Below are 25,975 nucleotides of genomic sequence, written 5' to 3'. Positions count from 1 at the left end.
TTGTTTTCACTACACGTTGAAGACATTTGGGTTTGAGATCAAAAGAACAATATTAGACAACAGGTCAGAATTTCAGTGTTCATTTCCTCATATTTACGTCTAGATGTTGTAAACAACTTAGAACATGGCACCTTTTGTTTGAACCGATCCAGTTTTTCAAATGATGTAAATATAGGACCATGTGACTGATAGGTGTTTCTTGCTGCCCAGGTGTGTCTTGTTAGAGTGACTGTTTAAAGAATTAATAGCTCTGAATAGCTACTCTTGGTTTGAGTTTAGTTTCACCTGTGAAGACAGTATTTGTATTTGTTAAACAACAGCAGTTGATGACAGAAACAAGAAAAACCCAAAAACAACAGCTGAGAGTGACATCACCAACAACCTTAACCCTTTCATGCATAAATTATGGATTTAATTTAAATTTAAAAACATTAAGGATGTTTTTACTCTTCTTTAGGCATAAACATTTGTTTTTACCTTCATTTTACTTTTACATACAGTTTTCAAAAAGTTATTGAAGTATCCACTCCAGTGGACTGCATGTGTTCAAATGAAGAATTAGAATTCTATTGAAATCCTTGCAATAGCCAGAAAATGGATTTTGACTAATGGACCACTGTGCATGAAAGGGTTAAAAGTAAGGGGTGAAGGTATCATAATCCACCGTTTGAAGAAGACTTCGAGAGCTGAAATCTAGAAGCTATACCACAAATTTAAACCAATCATGAGCAAGTACAGGAAAGCTAGATTGGCTTTAGCAAAGAATAAAGAGATGAGAGATAAGCAACAAAAGTTCTGGAACCAAGATTGACCATTACCAAAGTGTGGAGAAAGAATGGATCTGCTCATGAACCATAATATAGAAGCTCATTGGTCAAGCATGATGGAGGTGGTGTAACTACATCATTAGGTACAATGTCATGCAGTTTTATGTAGTTGTTCCAAGTGTCTTGAAGAACCTGATACAGCTCTTATGCAGACTTTGGCTCTTACTTGCTTCTGTTTCTTCTGTTTCCAGACAGCATCAATGATGTTTTTTTTATGAAACATGATGTATTACTGAATATCCTCCTTTCCACCACAACACCACCACCACACTGAGCACAGGAGCCCCTCAGGGCTATGTGCTCAGTCCACTGCCGTTCACTCTGCTGACTCACGACTGTGCAGCAAGGCACGGCTCCAATCACATCATCAAGTTCGCTGATGACACGACCGTGGTGGGTCTTATCAGCAAGAATGACGAGTCAGCATACAGAGAGGAGGTGCAGTGGCTAATGGATTGGTGCAGAGCCAACAACCTATCTCTGAATGTGGACAAAACAAAAGAGATGATTGTTGACTTCAGGAGAGCACAGAGTGACCACTCTTCACTAAACATCAATGGCTCCTCTGTGGAGATCATCAAGAGCATTAATTCCTTGGTTTTCACCTGACAGAGAACGTCACCTGGTCCCTAAACACCAGCTCCATAACCAAGAAAGCCTAGCAGCATCTCTACTTTCTGCGAAGGCTGAAGAAAGCCCATTTCCCACCTCCCATCCTCACAATATTCTACAGAGGAGCTATTCAGAGCATCCTGAGTAGCTGCATCACTGTCTGGTTCGGAAATTGCACCTCATTGGATCGTAAAGACCCTGTAACGGAGAGTGAGGACAGCTGAGAAGATCACTGGGGTCTCTCTCCTCTCCATCACAGACCACACCACACACTGCATCCGCAAAGCCGCCAGCATTGGACAACCCCACACACCCCTCACACACACTTCACTCTCCTGCCATCTAGAAAAAGGTAGTGAAGCATTCGAGCCCTCACGGCCAGGCTGTGTAACAGCTTCTTCCCCCAAGCCATCAGACTCCTCAATACTCAGAGACTGGACTGACACACACACACACACACTGAACTGAACACCACCCCACTCCAATTGTAATATTTGCATTTTTGCTGCTACTGTATTATAAAAATATAGTATTTAATTTATTGTCACTATTAAACACTTTACCTAGCTGCTTCCACAATAACTGCTATGTCCATATTTGGTATAAGCTAATCTGCTGAGGACTCAGTCATAGCATGTTATGTTCACATTTATACCATTTTTAAATTATATTGTTATCCTATCTTCTGCACTACCTGTTAAATCAGACACTTCCACGCTAAAACCGTGTACTGTTCAGCGCTACACTGTCACTTCCTGTGCCTATTGTCCTGTTTTAGTAGTATTGTACTGTCCTGTGTTGTTAACACATGTCTGCACGTGCACTTTATGTAGAATGTGTAGATCTTATTTAGTTCTGTGTTTCATGTGGTTAGTGTGTTGTTTTATGTAGCACCGTGGTCCTGGAGGAACGCTGTTTAGTTTCACTGTGTACTGTACCAGCTATATATGGCTGAAATGACAATAAAACCACTTGAACTTAAACTTGAACTTCTTTACCATACAAATGATTCTCTGAAGCATCATTTTGCTCTTTTCCACTGACACACTAATGCAAGGGCCATAAAATAAAAATAATTAATTAAATTAAATTAAAAAAAAATTTAAAAAAGAAAGAATGAATGGATGTCCAGGACATTTATACAGTACTGTTTGTCTATGGACAGTACATGTTAGCTACAACATAAAAACAGACAGGATGGTGTGATATGATACCACCCTGAAGTTGATTATTTTCCCATAACATGTCCTGACTGACATGTTTTATTCCTCTTCTACCGAAACAATGTCAACAATTGCAAATATTGGATCAATTAAAGAACACCACATCATACATTTTATTCATTTATAGTTACATTTAATGTTGTTTAATGCCTGCAAAGTTGTTATAGCAGCTATAAACAGTCATTCCCTCACCAGAGCCTCTTCCATTTTATTTCCTCTCGGGTGAAGTTCATAAGAGGGAAAAAAAAATGCAGCTTGTCATGTCACAGAGCCTTCTGTCCTAAAGATTTTCCTATATCAGGAAGGAAAAAAAAGCTACAGCTTTACCTCTGTTACAAAGTGCTGACACTAGAGACTCCTTACAAAAATGCTAAATCTCACAGAAAACTTCAGTATAACAATAATTACATACTTTTCAATCGTCTGCCATACACGTTCCTGCAAATGAGCAGTTACTATAGAAACGATAACGTATGAGAATGCAATATAAACACTGCAGCTGGGACAGAGCTGCTGAAAAAAAATCTGATCAGATCAGAATAAAAAATTCTGTAGTATAATAATAACAAAACAAAACAAAAACAACAAAAAAAACCCCCACACATTTTCCAGTAGTTTCACATTTGGTTGTGACTTTAAAGGCCTGAGTAAACACCAGCATTACATTTTAGTTATTCATTTTAGGGTATTTCCATAAGCAGAAATATGGATCTGATACCGATTTTGGATATTTAACCATAGACATGGATTTCTGTTCTGTTTTAAAAAATACCTTTGCATTTTCTGGAAGTTATTTTAACATGCTTTGCTAAAATCAGTGTCAGTAATAAACATACATATTTATCCATTAGATATTGTATTCTACTATGTATACTGCATATTTACTGAGACATGACATTGTGATATACTAACACCTGTAATATTGTGATATGTTCCATTAAAATTGTTTGTTTTCATATTGTTATGTCTGCTGATAGATCACAGTAACGAGCTTTGTTGTGAAACTTAAACATTTAGGCCAAGAATGCTTAAAAATACAATAATTTGAGTGACATCATTTTGAGAAATTGCCATATACCAACATGATTCTGACATTAATGTTACATCTAAAACGCACACATACTACAAACATTAATGGCTTCAATTATAGACATTGGATTGGATGGTGACCCTTCTGGTTTGGGCCTGCTGTGATTGGCCCTCTACCAATGAAGTGAAACGCAGCACAAACTGGGGCAGAGCTGTCGACAGTTATGCGGTGATCTTACTGTGTTACACACAAAACAGAAGCTCATCAGACCAAAACTAAACTTAGACTCGATCTAAACAAATGGCGACAGACCCAAATGTGGCAACTATACAGTCCTATAAAAAGCAAACACACTGGTACTAGTCAAAGCCTGTACAAATTATTAACATATCCATTTTAGGTGCTTCACAGGCTAAATGTGTAAAAATAGCTTAGAAATCATCATCCCCTTCAATAGAAACGCATCATTCGTGACTTTTGCCTACAGGTGAGTTATGCTGTTCATGCACCAAACTGGGCATACTTTAGTTTTAGCATAAAGGGTTGCATCATGAAATCATGATTATCTGCATGCTGCGGGTTCTAAGCATAATGCAGGAGCAAATCTTAAAATAAAGCCCTGCCTGTGAGGCAGAAACAAAACAACAAATCGTACATAAACACGAAGTCTCAAATAAATAAATAAAAAATACTAACATTTAAAGGTGCTTGACAGTTAAGAGTTTGCTGTAGAACTGTTTATGGCTTCAGTTACTCAGAGTTGTTGCATGTGATTGAATGGTGACTCTCCTGGGCGGGGCTTGCTCCGTGCTGCGATTGGCTATCAGCTCCTGCAGCTGCAGTGCACCGCCACCAATGAAGCAAAAGGCCGGGCAAACAGGGGCAGAGCAATCGACAGTCCCGTCCCACAGCACTCGCAGTGAGTGGGCATCGTAGAAAGTAACGCATCCTTTATCAAAGTCCAGACACACACCGAGGCGCGGGGGCAAAGGGGCAGTGAGAGGGCCAGACATGCCATTAGATGCTCCGGATTTGGGCATGAGAATCTTACCCATGCCCATAGTGAGGAAGCAGAATGGAGGTGGACAGTCCTGGGCATCCTCTGCTCCACTGTCATGCCCACTGTCAGGATCATATCTACAAAGAGAAGAGAGAAAAAAGGGCAAGACAACATTTAATCCTTGGGACATGTATATGTGCCAGAAATATTATTGGTAAATATCGTATAATTACAAAAAGAGGCTGGGACAGAATTAATATAATATGGAGCAATATGGCTAGTTAATCTAAAATCAGATCAACTCTTCTCAATCTTCACTTTAAAAACATTTCAAGACAATGACAAGTTCATAATAACTTGCTCACTGGTAACTTAATGGTAGAAATAACTTGATGGTACAACAACAAAATGTGTTTTCTGTTTTCTCTTTGTGTTTTGTCAGCGTCACTAAGAGGTGTGAGCACTTGAGGACATAATTCCTCATGGTGGCAATACATTTAGAGTTTCTGGTATTTCATCAGCTTTGTTACACTGTCTGAATCACATTTAATAGCCGCAACTGTTATATGTGTTCTTATTTGTTACATAAGGATTAAAACACAACAGAGTATGCCGTTATAGGAAAATAATCAGTGGGGTGGTGTGATGTCATATTTTTGTTTATAGTTATATGTACCATATATTGTATACTGTTACGGAACATCAACAAGAGAAATGATTTGAATTACAGCAGCTATAAACCAGGCTCTCTTTTTTTTTCCCCTCTTTCTTTTAGATAATGCTGCTTGTAATGTAACTGAAAAGCACAAAGCCCTCTGTCTTTTCCTGTGTCAGAAAGGTTACAGCTGTACCTCTGACTGTAACCTGACACCGGAGACTCCTTCCAAAAAATCCTAAATAAACACCTCCTCACAGAACACTTCACCATATCAGTGATAACACACATTTTTCAAATCCGTTTATGTGGTGCATCCTTGTAAATTCCTTTGTAAGTTGTAACTATAGAAACGATAATGTATAACAACAAGCGCATGAATATAAATTAGACGTGGCATGATACCGCCTTTTCTTTTCCGATACAGGTACCGAAACCTTGAGTATCGGCCTATATCATTACTCAGATAACATTTTTTTCCTTTAAAAACTCATAAGATTTAAAATGATTTTTAACTGAAGCACTGCACGTAAAAAAAAAAAAAAAAAATACATGGGAAAAGTACAGAGGAAAAACATGGCTTATACAAAACAGCAGCTTTTTCGAATTCTTTTAAACACATACACACAAAAATAATTTCCAATTCAATTTGCTACAGGACTGAATCTAATTTGTTATTTTTTCTTTGATATTTGCTCCACCATCCTGAGTATCGGATCGGTGCCATCTCTAATATAAACCGTGCAGTTGGACCTACTGTTCAAACCATGCTTTTATAAAACAATTAATCAACACCCTTCTGAGTAATTACAAGTGAGAATTCAACAGCACTGTGGTATAAAGATAAAATAATTCAGTCAGTTATATTTAGCTGGATGGTGGATCAAATATAATAAGAAGTATACTCATTTATAGTGAAGTGGAATGACATAAATAACATGACAGAATTTTCACTTAAACTACCAATTTTGTATCTTTAAATGTAAAAATGTAAAATAAATAAATAAATAAAAAGTAAAAAAAACCAAAACAAATATACAGTGCTGTAAAAAATTATTTGTCCTGATTTCTTCTGTTTTTGTGTCATACTAAATAGTTTTAGATTTTCAAATGAAATACCACATAAAACAAAGGCAACCTGAGTAATCACACAATACAGTTTTTTTTTTTTTATTGAAGCAAAACAAAAGTTATCCAACACCTATCACCCATGTGAAAAAGTAACAGCCCCCTTCAACTTAAAATCTGGTTGTGCCAGCTTTAGCAGCAATAATGGAACCGCTTCCGACACTTAATTCTAGGACTAGGATTTACTCATAAGCTTTGGATCGTTGTCTTGCTGCATAATCCAGTTGCGCTTGAGTTTCAAATTACGGACTGAAGACCAGACATTCTCCTTTAGGATTTTCTGGTAGAGAGCAGAATTCATGTTTCCCTCAATTATTGCAAGTTGCCCAGGCCCTGAAGCAGCAAAACATCCCCACACCATCACACTTCCACCACCATGCTTGACCGTGGGTATGATGTTTTTTTGTGAACAGTTCCACTTTCGACTCAATCCACAGAACATTCTCCCAAATGGTTTGAGGATAATCAAGGTGTGTTTCAGCAGAATTCAGACAACCCTTCTGGGTTAGCAGTAGTTTTCACCTCACCACTCTTCCATGGATGCCATTTTTGCCCAGTGTTTTTCATGAACAGCGACCTTTATTGATGCAAGAGAGGCCTGTAGTTCCTTTAATGTTGTCCTTGGCTCTTTTGTGACTTCCTGGATGAGTCGTTGCTGTGCTCTTGGAGGAATTTTGGAAAGTCAGACACTTCTGGAAAGGTTCACTAGTGTGCCAAGTTTTTCCATCACTTTCTTCCTCATAATTTCTGGAATTTCTTTCCATTTTGGCATAGTGTGTTACTGGGTAAGACCTTTTAACCAACTTCATGCTGTTGAAGTTCTATTTAAGTGTTGTTTTGATTGAATAGGGTTTGCAGTAAACATGCCTGGTTGTGTCTAGTCCAGCTGAACCCCATTATGTATGCAATTTCATACAATTGGGGAATTAGTAACTACGGGGGTAAATACATTATCATTTAAAAACTGTATTTCATGTTTACTCAGGTGGCCTTTGTTTTATCTTAGATTTTCTTTTCATTTCTGAAACAATTCAGTATGAGATATAAACAAAAACAGAAGAAATCAAATACTTTGTCACAGCACTGTATCTTTAAATAGTGAACAGATTAGAGTTTCTCAGCTTTACCGGGGACTTGCCATATCCTGTGGTAAATGAAACCATTCTTGAAGCTTTGTCTCTAGACCAACACCAACCTGCACACACACACACACACACACACACACACACACACACACACACACACACAGAGACACATGCAGACATAAATCAATGACAACATACAATGCAGCACTCAAATTCTTTCAGATATTATGAATAATAAAGTCTGCACTGTCTAATCAGATGGCTGCTCACCTTGACTAAGTAAGAACCAGGCTCCACTGAACATGCCCAATAGTGACGACCCTGTGTGATTGACACGTCTGCCACCAGCAGGTCAGAGGTCAGATGAAAGGAAGTGAGGGCGCGGTCGGCAGCCTGCAGCAAATTGAGACCAGGCACGCTACGGGCATACGTCTGCCCCTTACCCAGTGCCACACGCTCAGCATGGAGCCCCCAGCGAGAGTCCAGACAAAATGACAGCACTGAGAGACAGAAGGCACGAAAGAAAGAAAGAGAGAGAGAAGGAGAGAGGCAGGGGAGTAGTAGGGAACGGAATGGTGGGGATCATATACAAACAAAGTAAAGGGACAGCAAACATAAGGAGGACAGAAATAAAAAGTAGGTATGACAAGTAGGTAAAGACAAAGGTAAAATAAGGACAAAGGAAGTACACAAGGAAAAGAACAGAATTGGCCAGGTTAAAGAGAAGAGGAAACAAGGAGGAGGAGGAAAGTAGGAACATTGTACATATACTAGGATTTGGAGAAGGTCAAGCAGCTGATATATTCCAGATCAAACAGGAATACAAGTCAGAGCAGGAACAAAAGAAAAGCAGATAGAAGTGAAGAGAAAATAAGTCAAACATAAGGATGAATGGAAAATGAAAGATGAGAGAGAGAGAGACAGAGAGAGAGAGAGGAACTGAACAAAAGCTAGATGGATGGGGAAGACAAGTGAGGAAGTAGGAAGGTAAACAGAGCATTCAAAGGATGATGGATGAAAAAGTGAAGGTATGGAAAATAAGTGCAGAAATGAATTAAAGAAAACTGAATTTAGGATGACAAATATCCCCATGAGTGTGCAATACTGTATACAAAAACGTCATTGAACTTTGAAAAGGTGTTGTCACTAATATTGTGTGTTACCTTGTGCAGGCGGTGTGTGTAGATACACTTCCTCACTGTACTCCCCAAAACCTGCCTTGTTGCATCCTCTCACTCTCAGCACATACACGCTGTCCATCTCCAGTCTGTCAATCACTGCACTAGTCCCGCCCACCTCGTCTATGCGCTGCCACGGACTGTTGGGGCCTCCAGAGCCTTCGGATTTGACTCCGCCCCACTTAGGTCCATCTCTTCCATCTTTCCTCTGATACTCCACGGAGTAGTGCCAGGCGGGAGCAGAGTCCTGTGGGAGGCGCCAGCAGAGGTACAGATGATCATAGGCCAGAGTCTTTTGGGTGTCGATTACAGGAGCAAGTGGAGCTGCAGAAAAAACAAGAAAGGCTTGTTGACCCAAACCAGCACATTAAATCATCACTCTAAATCAAGATACTGAATGAGCATTATTAATTAGAATGAATTAGCACACTGAATGGGCATACCGAATCATCACACTGAAGCAAAATACTGAATCAACACATACAAAATCTGTGTCAACACATATTGAATCTGCATACAAATCAGCACACTGAGGCATCACGATAAAGCAAAAAACTGATTAAGTACACTAAATTAGCGCACTTTTAATTAATAATTGACTTATTGTCAATATAGTACACCAATTCAGCACGCTAAGTCATCACAGTGAAGTAAAGTCCTGAATCAGCACACTACATCACTTTATCTAGACTTCCCAATTAATCTGAACGCTAAAGTAATAAACCAAAAACAGTACAATGAAGAAGGAAACCAGAGCAAGTTAAATTAGGAATTCATGAATGGGTATCATGGATATTCTTAAAAATGCAGTGCATCTTCAATAAACAAATTCATTGAGAAATGGCTAACACACGTTGGCGGTAGAAGTTAATGCCGATTTTCTATTCCTGTATCAAAACTTTGGCTTATGAAACTGGTGAAGGTCCACATAAATAGGCCTAACAGTTCCATTGTAAGAATGGATTTAGTTTGGTGGATCTGATAACAACCTTGTATGAAATTCATGCTGCTGATTAGCTTGAGCTCTCTGGAGATGTCCACATGGAAACGGAGGAATGAGGGATCTGCAGAGATGGAGAAGCGCTGCAGGTTCTCTATGGCTGTAATGAACCTGCCCACGGCACAGAGAAGACAGAAATTAAGACAAAAGAATTCCGACATTAATCTGTCCAGCTGAATGTACATCTGGCATTTGGTGATTAATAAACTGTAGGATAGGGGTGTGCAATATACTGATGTATACTGTGATAAGGAAATATATTTAGACAGATAATGATACCACAGAAGGTTTTACTGCCCGCTGAGTCTATGCTCCAAATTTTTAAGAAATGGTCAAAAAAAACAAAAAAATTTTAATATATTCATAGTCATAGTAAAAGACTCATACATGCACACACACAGACACACTCGCACCGGTTGTGGGTGACTCTGGCGGCCTGCACGAAGCACGGCTGATCGTTTTCTTTCAGTAGCTCCTGTGTGTACACGACGAGCCCCGCATTGTCGAGCAGACTCTGTTTCTCTGAAAGTTGCGTGTTTAGAGCTTCCGATTTTTGAACACGAGTCTCCTCCAGAGTTTTGATCAGAGCACACTGCCGTTCAGCCAGCTCTTCACGCATGTTGTTCACACACTGATTCAGCTGTTCTTTAGCAACAGCACTGTTCATCTAGACACACAGGTGCACAAATACATTATTTGTTTTACATTAAGAGCATAGACCGATAACAGTGAAACAACACATGGAGTTGTCAGAGCATAATAGAAGGTGTGTATGAGGCATAGGTGCAAATATGAAAGGGAGGTCATGTGATAGCAATGAAAATCACTTCTTGTATCATATATACAAAGATCAGTCATTTCAAACTTAAAACTAAATTTTATCTTACACTCAGGTGAAAATAAGCTCAATGTATACAATGTTCTGTGCATTCTGAGATATTTTGACCTGTTCAGAACATTTCAGTTAATTGACTTGTATTCAGATTTTTGAAAATGTCCAATACATAAACACTTACCTCTGTCTGAGCGATGGCACTCTCCACTTGAGTGATTTGGGCTTGCACCCTCTCTTGATGGGCCAGAACATAGCTCATCTGTTTAGTAATTTTATCCTGTTAAATCACAACATGAAGTCACTCAGAGCACAACAATAACTGTGACACTGTTTACACAAATGTCTTTAGTTGCATATTTATCAAGGGTGCATGTACATATGTCCTTCTGAGAAGATATAATGCATATCTCGATAGTTTAGCAATAACTTGATGAAAGATACATTTATAATAGCCGGGGATTCAATATAGCTAGATTCATAACTGTCTCAATGTGATATGACATGTAATATAATGCAGCTCAATATCATTATGAATCATATAAAAACATTAGTTTTCAGCGAAAAAGTTTTAGCTTGGAGCAGTGGAAGTCCACACCTCTATCACAGGGACTCCAGCACTGAGGCGACAATAATACACTAATAATAAATAAGAGCTGTGTTTGAGGTGAGCGGCACAGTGGTGCAGTGGATAGTGCTGCCGCATTGACCCTGACCAGGATGCGTACTAAAGATGAATGATGAATGAATGATTGTGTTTGTGGTATTGGACTTTACAAATACAAAGGTGTCCATATTGATTCATTCACAGCTTTGTAACCTTTGGCTAATAAACACTGTTTAGCCATGGTTAACACATTGAGGCCCACTGATTTGAATCAAATAATCCTTACAGTTTTATTAGTTACTGTAACATGATCCTACTAAAACTAGTGATGTCTGATATTAGATATTTAGGTTTATTGTATTATAATTCAGTAAGGAATAAAACATCACAGGGCATGCTATTATAGGAAAATATTCAAAGATGAAGTGGTGTGATGTGGCCCAACAAGAAGTTCAGTTAATGTTACCACTACAAAGTTGATTATTTTCCAGTAACAGCATATCTTGAAGTGTTTTCAGTCACCATAGAAACTTTCCAACACTAATCTTATATTTATTTATAAATGAACAACACTTTTTAACCATTATAGTTAATGTTTAAATCAGAATTTAAAAGTGCCGTAGTATACTTAATAAGAATACTAAAAAATAGTATAAAAAAATAGGGTTTAAAAAAAATAGTACGAACGCCAGATATAGATTTTTAATCACATCTGAAACTCAGCTTTCTAAGTACATACTAAAGGTGATAATCCTTCCCTTATTATGCATTGCATCTTTGCTTCCATGTAGAATCACAAGTATTAACTTATTAACTAATATTATTATAAGCTGGGCCATTATTTTATCACAGAAGTAGATGCTTCAGTTTGCTATTCATCTGGAAATTCAAACACCCATCTGCATTTTTTGAGGACATTTTCAATTAACTGTCATATCACAGCAAACCAGTCACTCCATTTCCCAGAATTCACCACGAACTAAAAACATGGCCGACAAAGACTACAACTCCCAAACTCAAACACAAACACCTTCACCATCTCCTGAATTCTAATTAGAGACACCTGCTGCCAATTGCACCTTCACCCACACCACTCCTTTATAGAGACTGTTCACACACAATGTCTTTGCGAAGTATATGCTTAGTTGACCAGCTCTCTGTATATACCAAGCCTCGATATCGTGTTTGTTTTTCTGGTTTTGACTTTATTCTTGTTCTTTGACCTCGTCTCGCTGCCTAATCTTGTTTTGACTGTTTGCCTGATTGCCTGACCTCTGCCTGTTTAAGTTTGTGGATTTTGTATTACCCTTTGGACTACCTGTTTTGGGAATTAAACTATGTAAACCTGCACTTGTTTCTATCCTAACTTGGCACACTGCCTACAAACACCAGTAGTTCTGCTGGCGGCTACATACATTGAAATCTCTAACCAACCCACTCCAGTTCAAGTTCCTCCCAAATATCAGGACCTCTTGGAGGTTTTCAGCAAAGGAGAAAGTCAGCAGACTACCAACACACCGACCATATGAGTGTGCTATTGAGCTGCTTCCCAGTGCCAGTCCACCTCGAGGGTGGGTGTATCCACTATCACAGACAGAACAATGAGCTATGGAGGAATATATTCGAGGGGCACTCCAGCAAGGGTACCTCAGACCCTCTACATCCCCTGCTTCAGCTGGTTTCTTCTTTGTGGAGAAAAAGGGAGGCAGTCTCAGGCCATGCATAGATTACCGGGGCCTCAACCGATGCTCCAGCAAGTATCGCTAGTCTCTGCCCCTGGTTCCGGCAGCCCTAGAACAACTCAGATCAGCTACAATCTTCGGGAAACTGGACCATGGCAGTGCGTACAACCTAGTCCGTATTCGAGAGGGAGATGAGTGGCAGACGGCCTTCAGTACCACCTTGGGCTACTATGAATACTTGGTTATGCCATATGGGTCCTCTAATGCTCCCTCAGTGTTCCATTGTTTCATGAACGATGTCCTAAGGGACCTGCGTGTAATCGCATACATCAATGACATTCTGATATATTCTAGTTCCCCTGGAGAACATATCCTCCATGTCCATCAAGTATTACAAAGACTCCTTCAACACCAGCTCTATGTTAAAGCGGAGAAATGTGAATTCAACCAGCATGCCATCTCATTCTTGCGCTACATTATCAGCCCTGAGGGGGTCACCATGGACCAAAGTAAGGTAGAGGCGGTGGTGGATTGGCCCACTCCACCACTCCACACAGTCAGGGATTTACAATGATTTCTGGGCTTCGCCAACTTCTACCAAGGTTTTATCAGAGGTTTCAGCTCCATCGCGCACCCGGACCCGTCCAAGCCTTTTGTCGTGGAGGTTGATGCATCGGAGACAGGAATGGGAGTTATCCTCTCACAGAGGTTCGGAGATCATCCCAAGCTTCATCCCGTGGCATTCTTTTCCAAGAAACTGTTCTAGTATAACAAAACTATTATGTGGGAAACAGAGAACTCTTGGCAATCAAACTAGCCATGGAGGAATGGCATGTTGCTCCTGGAGGAAGCAACACACCCCTTTATCATTTTCACAGACCACAAGAACCTCGAGTACCTACACACAGCCAAACATCTGACCCCTCGTCAAGCCGGCTGGTCATTATTCTTCTCCTGCTTCCAGTTCACCCTGTCTTACAAGCCAGGTTACAAGAATACAAAGGCCAATCCCCTCTCCTATCTACACAGCATAGAGGTCCAAGAAAACCATGACAAATTAATTCTCCCGCCTTCCTGTGTAGTCAACTCTCTAGAATGGGAGTTGGATCAAGTCCTCACACACATACAAAGATCACAAATCCCAGCAGCATGTCCCCCAAGGAAACAGTTTGTTCCAGAGCAGCACCGGCTGGAGCTCATTTCCTCGGCCCACACGACGGTCGCCATAGGTCACCCAGGTGCACAACGCACTTACCATCTGTTGCAGGAGAAGTACTGGTGGTTCAACATGCTAAGGGATGTGCACCGCATAGTGTCTTCCTGCTTTACGTGTGCCCAGTCAAAGGTTCCACTAACACTGCCTGCTGGCAAGCTCAATCCCTTACCCGTACCTGAATGCCCATGGTCTCACCTTTCCACTGACTTCATCACCGACCTACCAGAATCACAAGGTAACACAACTATCTTAGTGGCTGTGGACTGGTTTTCCAAATCGCTCCACGTAATTCCAATACCAACCATCCCATCTGCTTTTACGGTGGCCGAATTGCTGTTCCAACATGTATTCGGGTACTCTGGAATCCCAGAGGAGATCATCTGGGCCGTGTATGCCCAGAACTCCCTGCGTCATTCAGCCACACGCCTCACCCCGTTCCAATGTGTTTTAGACTACCAGCCACCTCTGTTTTCATGGAATGCCAACCCCACTGACTCCCCATTTGTGGACCAATGGTTCCAAATGATGTGAACAAGTTTGGGCAAATACACACCAATTGGGGGGGGGGGTCAATAAAAGCCACCAGCTGCTATAAGTAGTACAGTGCATTTCATCCTCAAGGACTGCACCAGATTTGTCAGTTCTTGCTGTGAGATGTTACCCCACTCTTCCACCAAGGCATTTAATAATTCTCAATCACATCTGTGGGGACACGTCTGTCCTTCCTATCTCCCTGTAGCACAGTCTTAGGCATCTTACATTAAAGACATTGCACTTTATTGCTCTGGCCACATCTGCAGTACTCATGCCTCCTTGCAGCAGGCCTATAGCATGTTTGGGCACCTGAGCAGGCTTCTCTCTCCTGGTGTTTTATCAGAGTCAGTGGAAAGGTCTCTTTAGTCTCCTAAGTTATTGTAATTGTGACCTTAATTGGCTACCGCCTGTAAACTGTTAGTGTCTTAAGGACTGTTCCACAAGTACATGTGCAATAATCATTTATGGTTCATTGAACAAGCATGAAAAACATTGTTTAAAGCCTTTCAAATAAAGATCTGGACACTTATCGTGAAAGAGTATGGTTATACTCCGGTGTCCTGGTGAAATTCCCCCATTGGCCCTTGTCTATCATGGCCCCCTAATAATCTCCATCCATGAATTGGCTACATCAGGGTACCACCCACAAGCTAATGGCAAAGTGGAGAGGGTAAACCAAGAGATTGGGCATTTTCTAAGGACCTTGTGTGCTGACAATCAAGAGGAACTGGCAGTCCTTGGGCCAAGTATGCCCAAAACACCCTCAAGCACTGCATCACTAATCTTACCCCTTTCCAATGCATCCTGGGGTACCAGCCACGCCTGTTCGGAATGCCAACCCCATGGACTCACGCACTCTAGATAACTAGTTCCAGTGGAGCAAGCAGGTGTGGGAGCAGGCCCACCAACGTCTAGAGCACATGGCCCAAACTAACAAGAAATTTGCATACAACCGACATGGAAAGACACTAGACCAAGATTCTCTCACATTCATACTCAGCAGATTACTGATGACACACACTTAGACTCAATCACAGTCACCACCACACAAACCTATGAATAGACTCTTAGTTCTCATACTGTTTCCGAAGTATACTCTGTGACTTTTTGTACCAGTCGATACCAAGCCAATTGATTCATCATTCTCTGGTTTTGACCTAGTTTTACTATTCACGTTTTTGATCCTGCCTACCCTTGTTTATGTTGTTTGTGCATCACCTGACCCTTGCCTGTTGTTTAACCATGCTTCTGGATTACGTCTTTGTCCTGTTTACTAAAGTTAACAAAGCCGCCGAGTACCTCCTTAACTGATCTCCAACACTATATATCATTGCTATTATTTATTATGCATCACACCATTTCCAATTAAGGTGCAATGTTTGTATATTTGGTGCAATATTTGTATATTAGTATAGTAATTGTGTTGTCTGAGGTGTGTTGACTGTATCATGTGATCAAACACCAAAGGAAAAAATCCTAATACACGTAAATATATATGGTGAATAAAATTATTCTGATTGATATTTTACAGTAAGTAATTATTAATCAAAAGGTGCAGCATTTAGTCACACAGACTAAAATCTGTTTATTTACTTATTTATTTTATTTGACTATCAGATAAGAACTGTATATTGAGTTGCATATGATGCAGTAACAAACACATACCCACAGGTACAGCTGCAATCAATCTTATTCAACCCCCGTTGCAAATCAGGTTTAGTGTCAAAATTTACAGCTGTTTGCAATGAACAAATCAAACAAAAGCAATTGAAATATGCAACTTATAATGATTTCTCCAGTTTCAAAATGATTTAACCCCCTGAATAGAATCCCTTAAAACAGCACAAATATGCAAAACAGGTGTTGTCTCAAACACACCTGATGCAATTCAACAAGGGCTTCATTAGTTGCACCAGGTGTGCTTGAGCTGGAACACATGAAATGCCTGAACTATCTAGGGGCAGAAAATTTATAAAATATTTGGATGGGGCAGATAAAGGAAGCTATCAATGGCTGCAAGCAGATTTCTGAGAAGGCAGGTTGTGGAAAAACCCTTGAGTGACTGCAAGACCTGCAGCAAGACTTGGTGGTAACAGACACTGAGGTTTCAGTGAGCACAGTAAGGCGAGTACTAAACGCAGAAGGTTTCTATGACAGAACTCCAAGAGGTACACCACTACTGACCCAAAATCACAAGAAAAATCGGCTCAGAATAATATAAATAAGCCACAGAAGTTTTGGGATTCTGTTCTGTGGAGCGACGAAACAAAACTGGAACTTTTCGGCATGATGGATCAACGGTATGTCTGGAGGAAGAAGAATGAAGAAAGAACACTCTGTCCACAGTCGAGCATGGTGATGCTCTGTGACTGCTTTGCATCCTCTGGCACTGAAAACCTGCAGCGTGTGGAAGGCAAGATGGATTCATTGAAGTATCAGGAAATCCAAGGAGAAAACTTCATGCCGTCTGTGAGGAAGCTGAAGCTTGGGCATCATTGGACCTTCCAACGGGACAATGAACCCAAGCATACCTCAAATTCCACCAAGGCTTGGTTGCAGAAGAAGTCCTGGAAGATTCTACAGGGCCATCACAAATCTCTGGTGGGATTTGAAGAAACTGGTTGCAGTACGCAAACCCAAGAATATTACTGAACTGGAGGCCATTGCTCATGAGGAATGGGCTAAGATTCCTCAGGAACACTGCCAGAAGCTGGTGTCTGGCTTTGCATCGTGTATGCAGCAGGTCATAACAGCAAAAGGGTGCTCTACTAAGTACTAAAGATGCTTGCCATGACGGGGTTGAATCATTTTGAAACTGGAGAAGTCATTATAAGTTGCATTTTCAGTTGAATTTGGGGAAACCACTTGAAGCATTCGTTGGGTTGAACTATTTCAATTGCTTTTGTTTGATTTGTTCATTGAAAACAGCTGAAAGTCTGTAAATTTTGACAATAAACCTGATTTTCAATGTGGGTTGGATAATTTTGATTGAAACTGTATGTAGTGTATTTTCTACCAATTGGCCACACCAGTACAGCAGCTTATTCAAGTTTGTAGCGTTGTCACTAATGCCATTTTGTTTTCGGTTTAATTTTCTTTTATCACTATAAAGATTTGTATAATCCTGATAAACAACAAAACAATAATTAACTCGCTAAATTTACTAAAGCCTTAACAAAACCAGTGTTGTCATGAATACGTTAAACATCCGAATGGGGGAAAAATATGATCTTAGTAACTTTGACTGTGGTATGATTGTTGGTGCCAGAAGGGTTTGAGTTTGAGTATTTAGAAACTGCTGCTCAAGCACAACTGTCTCTTGAGTTTACACAAAGTGGCAGTTCGGCAGGGGGAAAAGCCATACTCTTGAGCAAGATCAGAGGAGAATGGCCAGAGTGGTTCGAGATGACAGGAAGTCCACAGTAACTCAAATACAACCATGGTGAGCAGTAAAGCATCTCAGAATGCATAGCATGCCAAAACCTTGAGGTGGATGGGCTACAACAGCAGAGGACCACATTGGGTTCCACTCCTATCAGCCAAGAACCAGTTTGAACCAGCCTGGTCATGTTCCTCTAACCTCCATCAACAACAAGGCATTTCCACCTGCAGAACTGCTGCTCACTGGATGTCATCACCCCCCCCCCCCCCACTCTAGAGACTGTTGTATATGTGAAAATACCAGAAGATCAACAGTTTTTGAAATACTCAAAAGCAGCCCACATGGCACCAACAACCATGCCACGGTCAAAGACACCAAAATCAAATTTTTTCACTGTTGTTTGATGTTTGCCGTGAACATTAACTGAAGCTCTTGACCTGCATCTGTATGCTTTCATGCAATGCACTGCTGCCACATGAATGGCTAATTACATGAATAAGCAGTTGTACAGGTGTTCCTATTAAAGTGGACAGTGAGTATACAGATGACAGATATAGCTTTATATATCACAAAGTATTTGGGGTTTTAAGGGAGTACCTTCAAAGTCTGGTAGGCATGTGCTACGGGCATGACCTTGTGCCCATTGTGAACACGACGCAGCTTACAGAGCGCACACAACAGACGCTGACACGAGCAGCAGTAAAACTGCATCCGCTCCTGCTCGTGCTCAACACACACCAGCACCTGAAAGAGAGACATACAGAAGAAGTATTTAACAATGTGTCATCTATTTACATCTCTTATTATAATTAGAAAAAGGACAGGGGCTCAAGCCCCCTTCTGTACGTCCCTGAGTCAGGGAACAGGGTTACATGCATAAGCCAGACTTTATATATATATATATATATATATATGTATGCTGTATGTTGTAAGTACGTTGTGTCTATTGGTGTAATACTGCTGCAGGAGAACATGCAAGGAAGAATTTCAGTGCATATTGTACACGTACAAATTTAAAACTAGCCACTGTATTTCCTGACTATATCTCCAAGCACAAGTGATTGTGTTTAAAGGGGTGGTCTAGATACTACTGAAAACCCTTGTCTCCGAAAACTCTACTTAAGAAAAAAATCAGGCAACCAATTTTTAAGCCTACACATAATTAGCATAATCTGATTAAGGAGCCCAGACAAATCAATTTAAGCAGCTGCATAACCTAAGTCTACATATAATCATCTAATTTTCCCTGTGTAAAAATGTTTGTATTTATCACACATGTGCTACAGATAATGATTAGGTTAAAAAATGTTTGAGGCAAAGCCTATGATGATGACGACCACATACCCCTAGGAGTCTCCAAATCCTTATGGGCTTACCTTGGGTCTGAAACTGTGTGTGGGTAGAACGTGCTCGTGTTGGGCACGTGGGGTACCCCAGGGGTGGTACAACTTAAAACACTCGTTACAGAAATTGGCCCGGCAGTCAGCGCAGCCTTTAGTGGCCTCCAGTGCTTGAGGGGGCTTGCAGAACTGACACATGACTGCCATGCTGCCTAGACTCACTGTCTGTCTGTACCTATATACACACACACACACACACACACACACACACACACACACACACACAATTAGACACTACAGAATCATAAACCTGATTTGCTTCATATTCACATGTATACATTGATGAATTCCAATCACGGAGAGTTGAAACCGTGAGGACAAAATATAAATAAATAAGCAATTTAAACATATATTTAAGAAGTTACATAAAATTGCAGTAACACATCGTCAATTATATCTTATGTCTTATCACACGTAAATTGCATATCTTGTACTATATGAAACTTTTCCCTAACGAACAGGATTTTCATAAACACCATAAACATATTCATTTATACGTTTAAAAACCAAAATACAAGTGTCTGTGTGTGCAAACCCCTGAGAGTGTTTGGCAAAGGAATGACCACAGCAGATCTTCACACACTGCAACAGCTCAGCGTATCAAAGCTGCACAAAACACCACATCAGCACACTACTACAGGCCCTTCTCTCTTTCATTCTTTCTTTTTCAGTCCCTTTCGCTTTGCTTATCTTTAATTAAGTGTGTCTCTGATCTTCCTTCTGTAGGAGCTTTTTTTGGCCCATATCAAGACAGGCACATTTGTCAGTATGAAGAATGGAGGACTACGTGGACTTTCTAGCTGCTGTTGCCAGGAAAAAAGCGAGCAAAGCATCCTTGTCTGTCTGAGAGCATTTTTCTCATTCGGCATCGATCCTTTTTTCAATGCTCTGCCTCGCAGCTATGTTACTAAAACCGGTTTGTAGCATTCTGCTTCGTGAAGAATGTCGTGCTGTTAACAAAGTGTAATAGAACCCTGCTGAGAAATAGTTGTTTACCTGGTAAGACCTTTATGTGGAATGAATGTGCTTCTGGGAAACGTTCAGTACAGTATTATAAACACCTCCTAAGATATCCAATGTATTCAGGAAATAATTATGTATTTTTGTGAGTGTGTGTGTCTGTGTGTGTGCGCCTGAATATAAAATATTTATTTTCTGAATGTGGTCCTCAGCAACAAAGGGCACAAAAACATTGGCATTATTTCGTTAATTCGACAACCGAAAATAGCAAATTAAAAGTGTGATAAAATAAACTTCAGTCTACACACAGATCAGGATTTCATGACATCAATTTAGTAACATGTGGCCACACGTTAAATGTTAGTGCACTATATAAATAATACAATGCAAAATAACAGGGTATGCTGGCTCAGGTGCTATTTTACAAGCTGCCAAATAGCAAGGATGGGAGCCATATTGTTAAATTAAACCACAATTGCAATGATTAATGTGATACTTAGGTAATATACTGGCTTTATACTAGGAATATACTGGCAATATAATAAAACCCTATTACATGTTTATCTCAATGCTTCTCATCCATTTATTTTATTAGTCTTATATTATAATTGTATAAAGAAGCATGTGTTTTACGACTGAGAGCAAAGAAAAACAGGTGGGTGGGTGTGTGTTTGACCTCTCAATAATACGCTCCAGTGTGAGATTGCGTAGGCAGTCGGCAAGGCCTCTTTCTCCCAGCTCCACGTCCCGACAACAAGTGGGACATGGAAACAACATGTTCAGAGGAATCGTGTCTTTCCGTCTCCGACCTGGATAGGTGCCACATACTAAGAGAGGAAAAGTGAAAGAGAAAGAGAGAGAGAGAGAGATTAGCAATTTGTACAAGGATCAGATTAACAGTTTGTCTAAAGACAAGAGAGAAAACAAAACACACCCACACACCCACACACACACACACACACACAAAGAGACATGCGCAGAGCTGCAGCAGTGGTCACACATTTTTATGTAACTCAAAAACTGAAGCAATTTCAGTTGAATTGAAGTTGTACACACACACAGACACACACACACACACCTGTTTTGAGCACACGCTCGAAACGGTCAGTTTTTGGGGGTGGTCGGCGAGCATGTCGTGGTGAGCGGGTGCTGGGGCTTGACGTGGGTGTGTTGCGCTCTGGCGGGAGTTCGGGAGGAGGGTAACCTCTCTGCACCAACACCTCCGCCGCACACAACACACACACACTGTGCATGCACGGCAACACAATCGGCTGCTTCACCATCTCCTCACACACCGGACAGCGGAGCTCCCGCTCCATACTCTTCATATTGGACTGCAAGAGAGAGAGAGAGAGAGAGAGAGATAGAGAGAAAGAGAGAGAGATAGAGAGAGCGAGATCTTGATTATTAATTTAGCGTTTTGGGTTTTATTTCATTTCATGCTTTTCAGTTCTACTTTCCTACCTTTCAGACTGACAGGGCAGTTTCCTTTATAACTTGTGAAGTTTTCTTGTGAGCTTGTTTCCTTGCCGAGTAGAAATAGAAAAGTCTTTACCTCATCACCATGACCCCACCGCCCCACACAGGAAGTCTATAAAACAACTCTTTTACGTCATGTTTGTCCTCTTTCCCATTCTCATCTCACCAAGCAGTTGAGGATGAGGAATCTAAAGCACCAAATATAGTGCTGTAATCCATTGTTTCTTGGTCTAATTTTATCTGTGCCATCAAATGAGTTTGTGGGTGATGGCAATTCTAGAGTTTGACATTACTTTTCTTGCCATACAGTATTTGTATTGTTAGAACAGACACATGACCTATTGTTTGTGTCAGCATGTAGCAGTGTTGACGCTGCAGACAGAGACTGCAGACATGCTACAGGCGGCACTCAGCAATCAGGCAGCAAGAGACACAGCAGTGAAGCGCGGTAAATCACTGGGATTTGCTACTAGAGAAACAGGAACAGAAATAGTACACGAGGCAGACTGAAAGACAGAGAATAAGTCTGCAGAATCTGCTCCATTCTGGATCTAAGATGTCTTCTTCTTAAAACAACTGTCAACATGCTATGTGTACTAGATAGAATGTGAGCTGAACACCCAGGGTGTTCACAAAGTAAGTAGGTGACGAACCAGACAAGGTTCAGGCAATTCAGCAGAATAAAGTTATTGATGAAAGACAAATCTTAGTTATGGATGCATTCATGAAATTGTGAGCAGCCAGCATCAGCCACAATTCAGGCAATCTATAGAACATCTATTCAACAGCTATAGAATTTAATCCATAGGATGATTAGAAAGGACAATCTGTTTTTCTAGCCCACTGTCCAGTGAGGTTCATAGACAGCCCAGAAAAAAGACACTTTGGTCCAGAATGCATTGGTGCATGATTGGCCAAATATACAGGTATGTGATTTTTTAACAGCTCATTGTGGCACAGCAGACCACACACTCTGAAAGTTTTAGTACGGCCCATAGGCTCAAGTACAGAATACTGGTCTGCTCCCAAAGAGACATTTTTGTAATTATGTATGCATGTAAAAAATGTATCATTACAGTGTGAAAGACTGGCATGAACGCCTATCTTTTCTTTCAATTAAGACTTTTTTTGCTGGTCATCACTACAGACGGATGAGTCATGTCTGTGTTGGGGACTCAAGTTCAAACATGTCACTTTGTGGCTAAACCCAGCATTTCTGCCAAAGGTACTGGTGCTACAGCACATTAATAAGTAATCTGTTGTTGTTGTAGATGAGAATCTGCCCAGGCTAGACTTGTGTCCATATGCTATGTGGAAGTAACAGACATGGCTGCTTTATAGAGCTCCATAAAGCGGCTGAAATGTCTAAAGACAGGTTATCTCATTCATGAGATAACCCTTCTTTGGTATTATATGGTTCTATCTTGGTTAAGAAGGCATGAGAAGATAGAACCTGATAATACTGAGGTCATGCAGCTGGAAACTGAAGTGATTGCACAGGCATAGTCCAGAAGCTCCATCTTCCATGAAATTCCACTCAATCCGCTATGGCCACCTCTTGTGCAGCACTAAGAGAAGTGTCATTTTCAAACATTATCAAAGTGACATGCAGCTTGATTGCTGCTCCATTACACCACACTGTGGTATATTACAGTACACTGTGGTGTGTCTGAGTGATTCTCATCCTCAGTAGAGGACAGCACCAGAACTCTTAATTATTCTTATCCTCAGTGAAGGACAATATCAGAACTGAAATTATTATTTTTTTTAATTTTTTTTTTTTTTTACATGAAGTGATGTCTTCCACTAGTTCTGAAGAAAGTGATGGACTGCCATGCCACCCTGGTCACTTTCAATGAGAAAGTGGACAACGAGAATGGTCAGAGGGTGAACATAATGTTGCGTGGAGCTACTCGGCAAGGAAACAAGCATACAGAAAGGTTCCACTAATAACATTCTTTATACTGTTTTTCAGTCATAACATTTTGTTTTTGTTTGTTTGTTTACTTTGTCATATTTCAGTACTTCTCTGTGTCTGAAATAGTGCCTTACTCCCATGCCAAGCAAACAATTATGTATGTTGGAGCTTCTCTACCTGCTGAAAAAAACCCTATAGAAACCCTAATAACATTTGTAATAGTATTAATGGTTATAATGGGAATTGTATTGGTTTTAATAGAAACTTTAATGATCAATGTAGGTCTCTACTGGTAATTTATTGTCTTCTTCAGGTGGCATGTTATGTCTAGTGGATACCATTAAGGACTAATCATAGTAATGGTTTTAATGGTATTCGTAGTGGAAACCATTAGAATTTCTGCGATGGTTTCTATTGTATTTTTTTCAGCAGGGCTACTTTTGGGGGATATTATTTGGACACACAAGTCTGAGCAGTGCATTCTGGTGTCTCATGAGCAAGCTGGATATCCTACACCAAAATGCCCTAACGCACTATGTACATGTGGTACATTCTGGACATGGCAAAAATTTCATCCCGGTTTTAATCACAGATTTGTAATCAGAGATTTTTAAATCAGAGATCAAGGCGACTTTGTATAAAACATGTTTAGAATTGTGGGGTGCAACACAACTGAAAATAACCCTCAGCTCGACAATACTTCACGAGCTGGAATCACTGTTTTATTCGATCCTTGATGGTGCTACCCATACTATGGTTTTAAACTAAGATTATAAACTAGATTTGTTGTTGTTGTTTTTGTTTATACGGCCTGAACTGGGAACATTTAAATAGTAGTAGTAGTAACCTTTTCAATCTTAGACATTCATTAGACTTCCATTAGACGGAAGTGTCTCCTACTGAGCTTTAACTCCTCCCCCTTCCCCGCGCATGCGCACCGTCCGTCACCATGGCAACATGTGCCACTCGCGCGTCCCTCGCGCGGCTTTGTGTTTTAATCATCGACGTTGTGATTATTCTCAATATACTGTTTACGTACTCAGTCTAAAATAACCACAACAGATAGGTGCAGTGCTGTGGTCATTCACAGAATACACCATGTCGTACAGTTCTGCTTAATATAACGGCGAGCGTTTCATGTTTTAAAGCGCATCAATAACACAGTGGCCGCGCGCGCGCGCCTCTGAGGAATATTACTGATAAAAATAGCAATTCATGACATGAAATCACATGAGGAATCACGCGTACAATGGCCTGGTATTGAGGTACAGAGTCTCTATTAACGGCAATACGTTCAAACTGATGACAGATACATAAATAAGCACATCCGCATCAGTGACAAGCAAATAAAAGGCAGATAAAAGCATTGCATATACTCACGCTGATGCGCACGAGCGCGTCCATTATAGACGTGAAAGTCTGCAGTTCCGCGTCTGCCATGTTTGCGAATGAGCCAAGGTGCAGAAAATCATTCCATCTAAGGGGTTAATGCTACACACGGACAGTCGAGCATCAGAAGAAGTGAAGCGCGGACACGGTGATGGCCTTCACCTGGAGCTGCCATGACACACATAAAAAATGCAGCCTGTTACATATAATCATGAACTAATTCACCCATCCATCAGTCCCGTTTCACTCTCTCCATTTTGTGATGGTTGTATATTTAAATGGCCTTAATGCTCCCTCTGTAAAAAAAAAAAAAAATTAAAATTAAAGAGACAGAGAGAGAGAGAGGGAGCAAAAACATCTAAAAACAGACGTCCACGATGATGAAACGAGTTCACTCACTGTAGAGCATGCGTGCTGGGGGACAGGCTATAGGCTAGAGGGGTTTTCTTTTCTGCGTGAGCCGAACATATATTAATTAGAGAAGGAAAAAAAAAAGCATAGGAAGATAGGAATATTTTTAGAAATAGATCCTCAAATAAATAAATTAATAAATAAAATACTGGCTTATATGCTGCCTCGATTTTCTCATCGCGGTCTTGGAATTATCCTCACAGTTATCCACTGGGATAAATAGTAAACGTGTGTAGTTCACAGTGCTGACCACCAGAGGGCGGACGATACCGTAAATAAACAGTCACTGAGTCACATGTACCATCACATGGAAAATGGGCAGTGCCACGTGACCATGACAAATAATAATAATAATAACAATAATAATAATAATAATAATAATAATAATAATAATAAAGGTGCGAAAGAGTGAAATCTTAAAAGATTA

The 25,975-nt window shown here is 40.4% G+C and overlaps 1 protein-coding gene across 1 annotated transcript; it reads right to left on the bottom strand.

Moving 5' to 3' along the window:
- Nucleotides 1–718: 718 nt before the first annotated feature.
- trim46a (tripartite motif containing 46a) lies at nt 719–25,862 on the bottom strand. The gene is made up of 13 exons (XM_053623628.1): nt 25,129–25,862; nt 21,430–21,685; nt 21,028–21,178; nt 19,368–19,566; nt 18,589–18,735; nt 10,755–10,850; nt 10,152–10,405; nt 9,728–9,849; nt 8,724–9,062; nt 7,831–8,060; nt 7,603–7,670; nt 4,389–4,829; nt 719–3,929 (listed from the first exon to the last, which is right to left on the bottom strand). The coding sequence occupies exons 1-12, from the start codon at nt 25,186–25,188 to the stop codon at nt 4,439–4,441; spliced, it is 2,313 nt and encodes a 770-aa protein (XP_053479603.1). The 5' UTR covers nt 25,189–25,862; the 3' UTR covers nt 719–3,929; nt 4,389–4,438.
- Nucleotides 25,863–25,975: the final 113 nt, after the last annotated feature.

The sequence above is a fragment of the Ictalurus furcatus genome, chromosome 1, assembly GCF_023375685.1.
Source record: "Ictalurus furcatus strain D&B chromosome 1, Billie_1.0, whole genome shotgun sequence".
Classification (NCBI taxonomy): Eukaryota; Metazoa; Chordata; class Actinopteri; order Siluriformes; family Ictaluridae; genus Ictalurus; species Ictalurus furcatus.
The sequence above is the reverse complement of the archived record's forward strand: the minus strand, read 5'-3'. Positions and strand labels throughout refer to the sequence as shown.

Coding starts and splice junctions, on each gene's coding strand:
- trim46a (XM_053623628.1), bottom strand. CDS start 25,188: ATGGCAGACGCGGAACTGCAGACTTTCACGTCTATAATGGACGCGCTC. Junction 9,063..9,727: donor CAGCATGAATTTCATACAAG/GTTGTTATCAGA, acceptor TTTTTTCTGCAG/CTCCACTTGCTCCTGTAATC. Junction 8,061..8,723: donor ACACACACCGCCTGCACAAG/GTAACACACAAT, acceptor TCTGTCTCTCAG/TGCTGTCATTTTGTCTGGAC.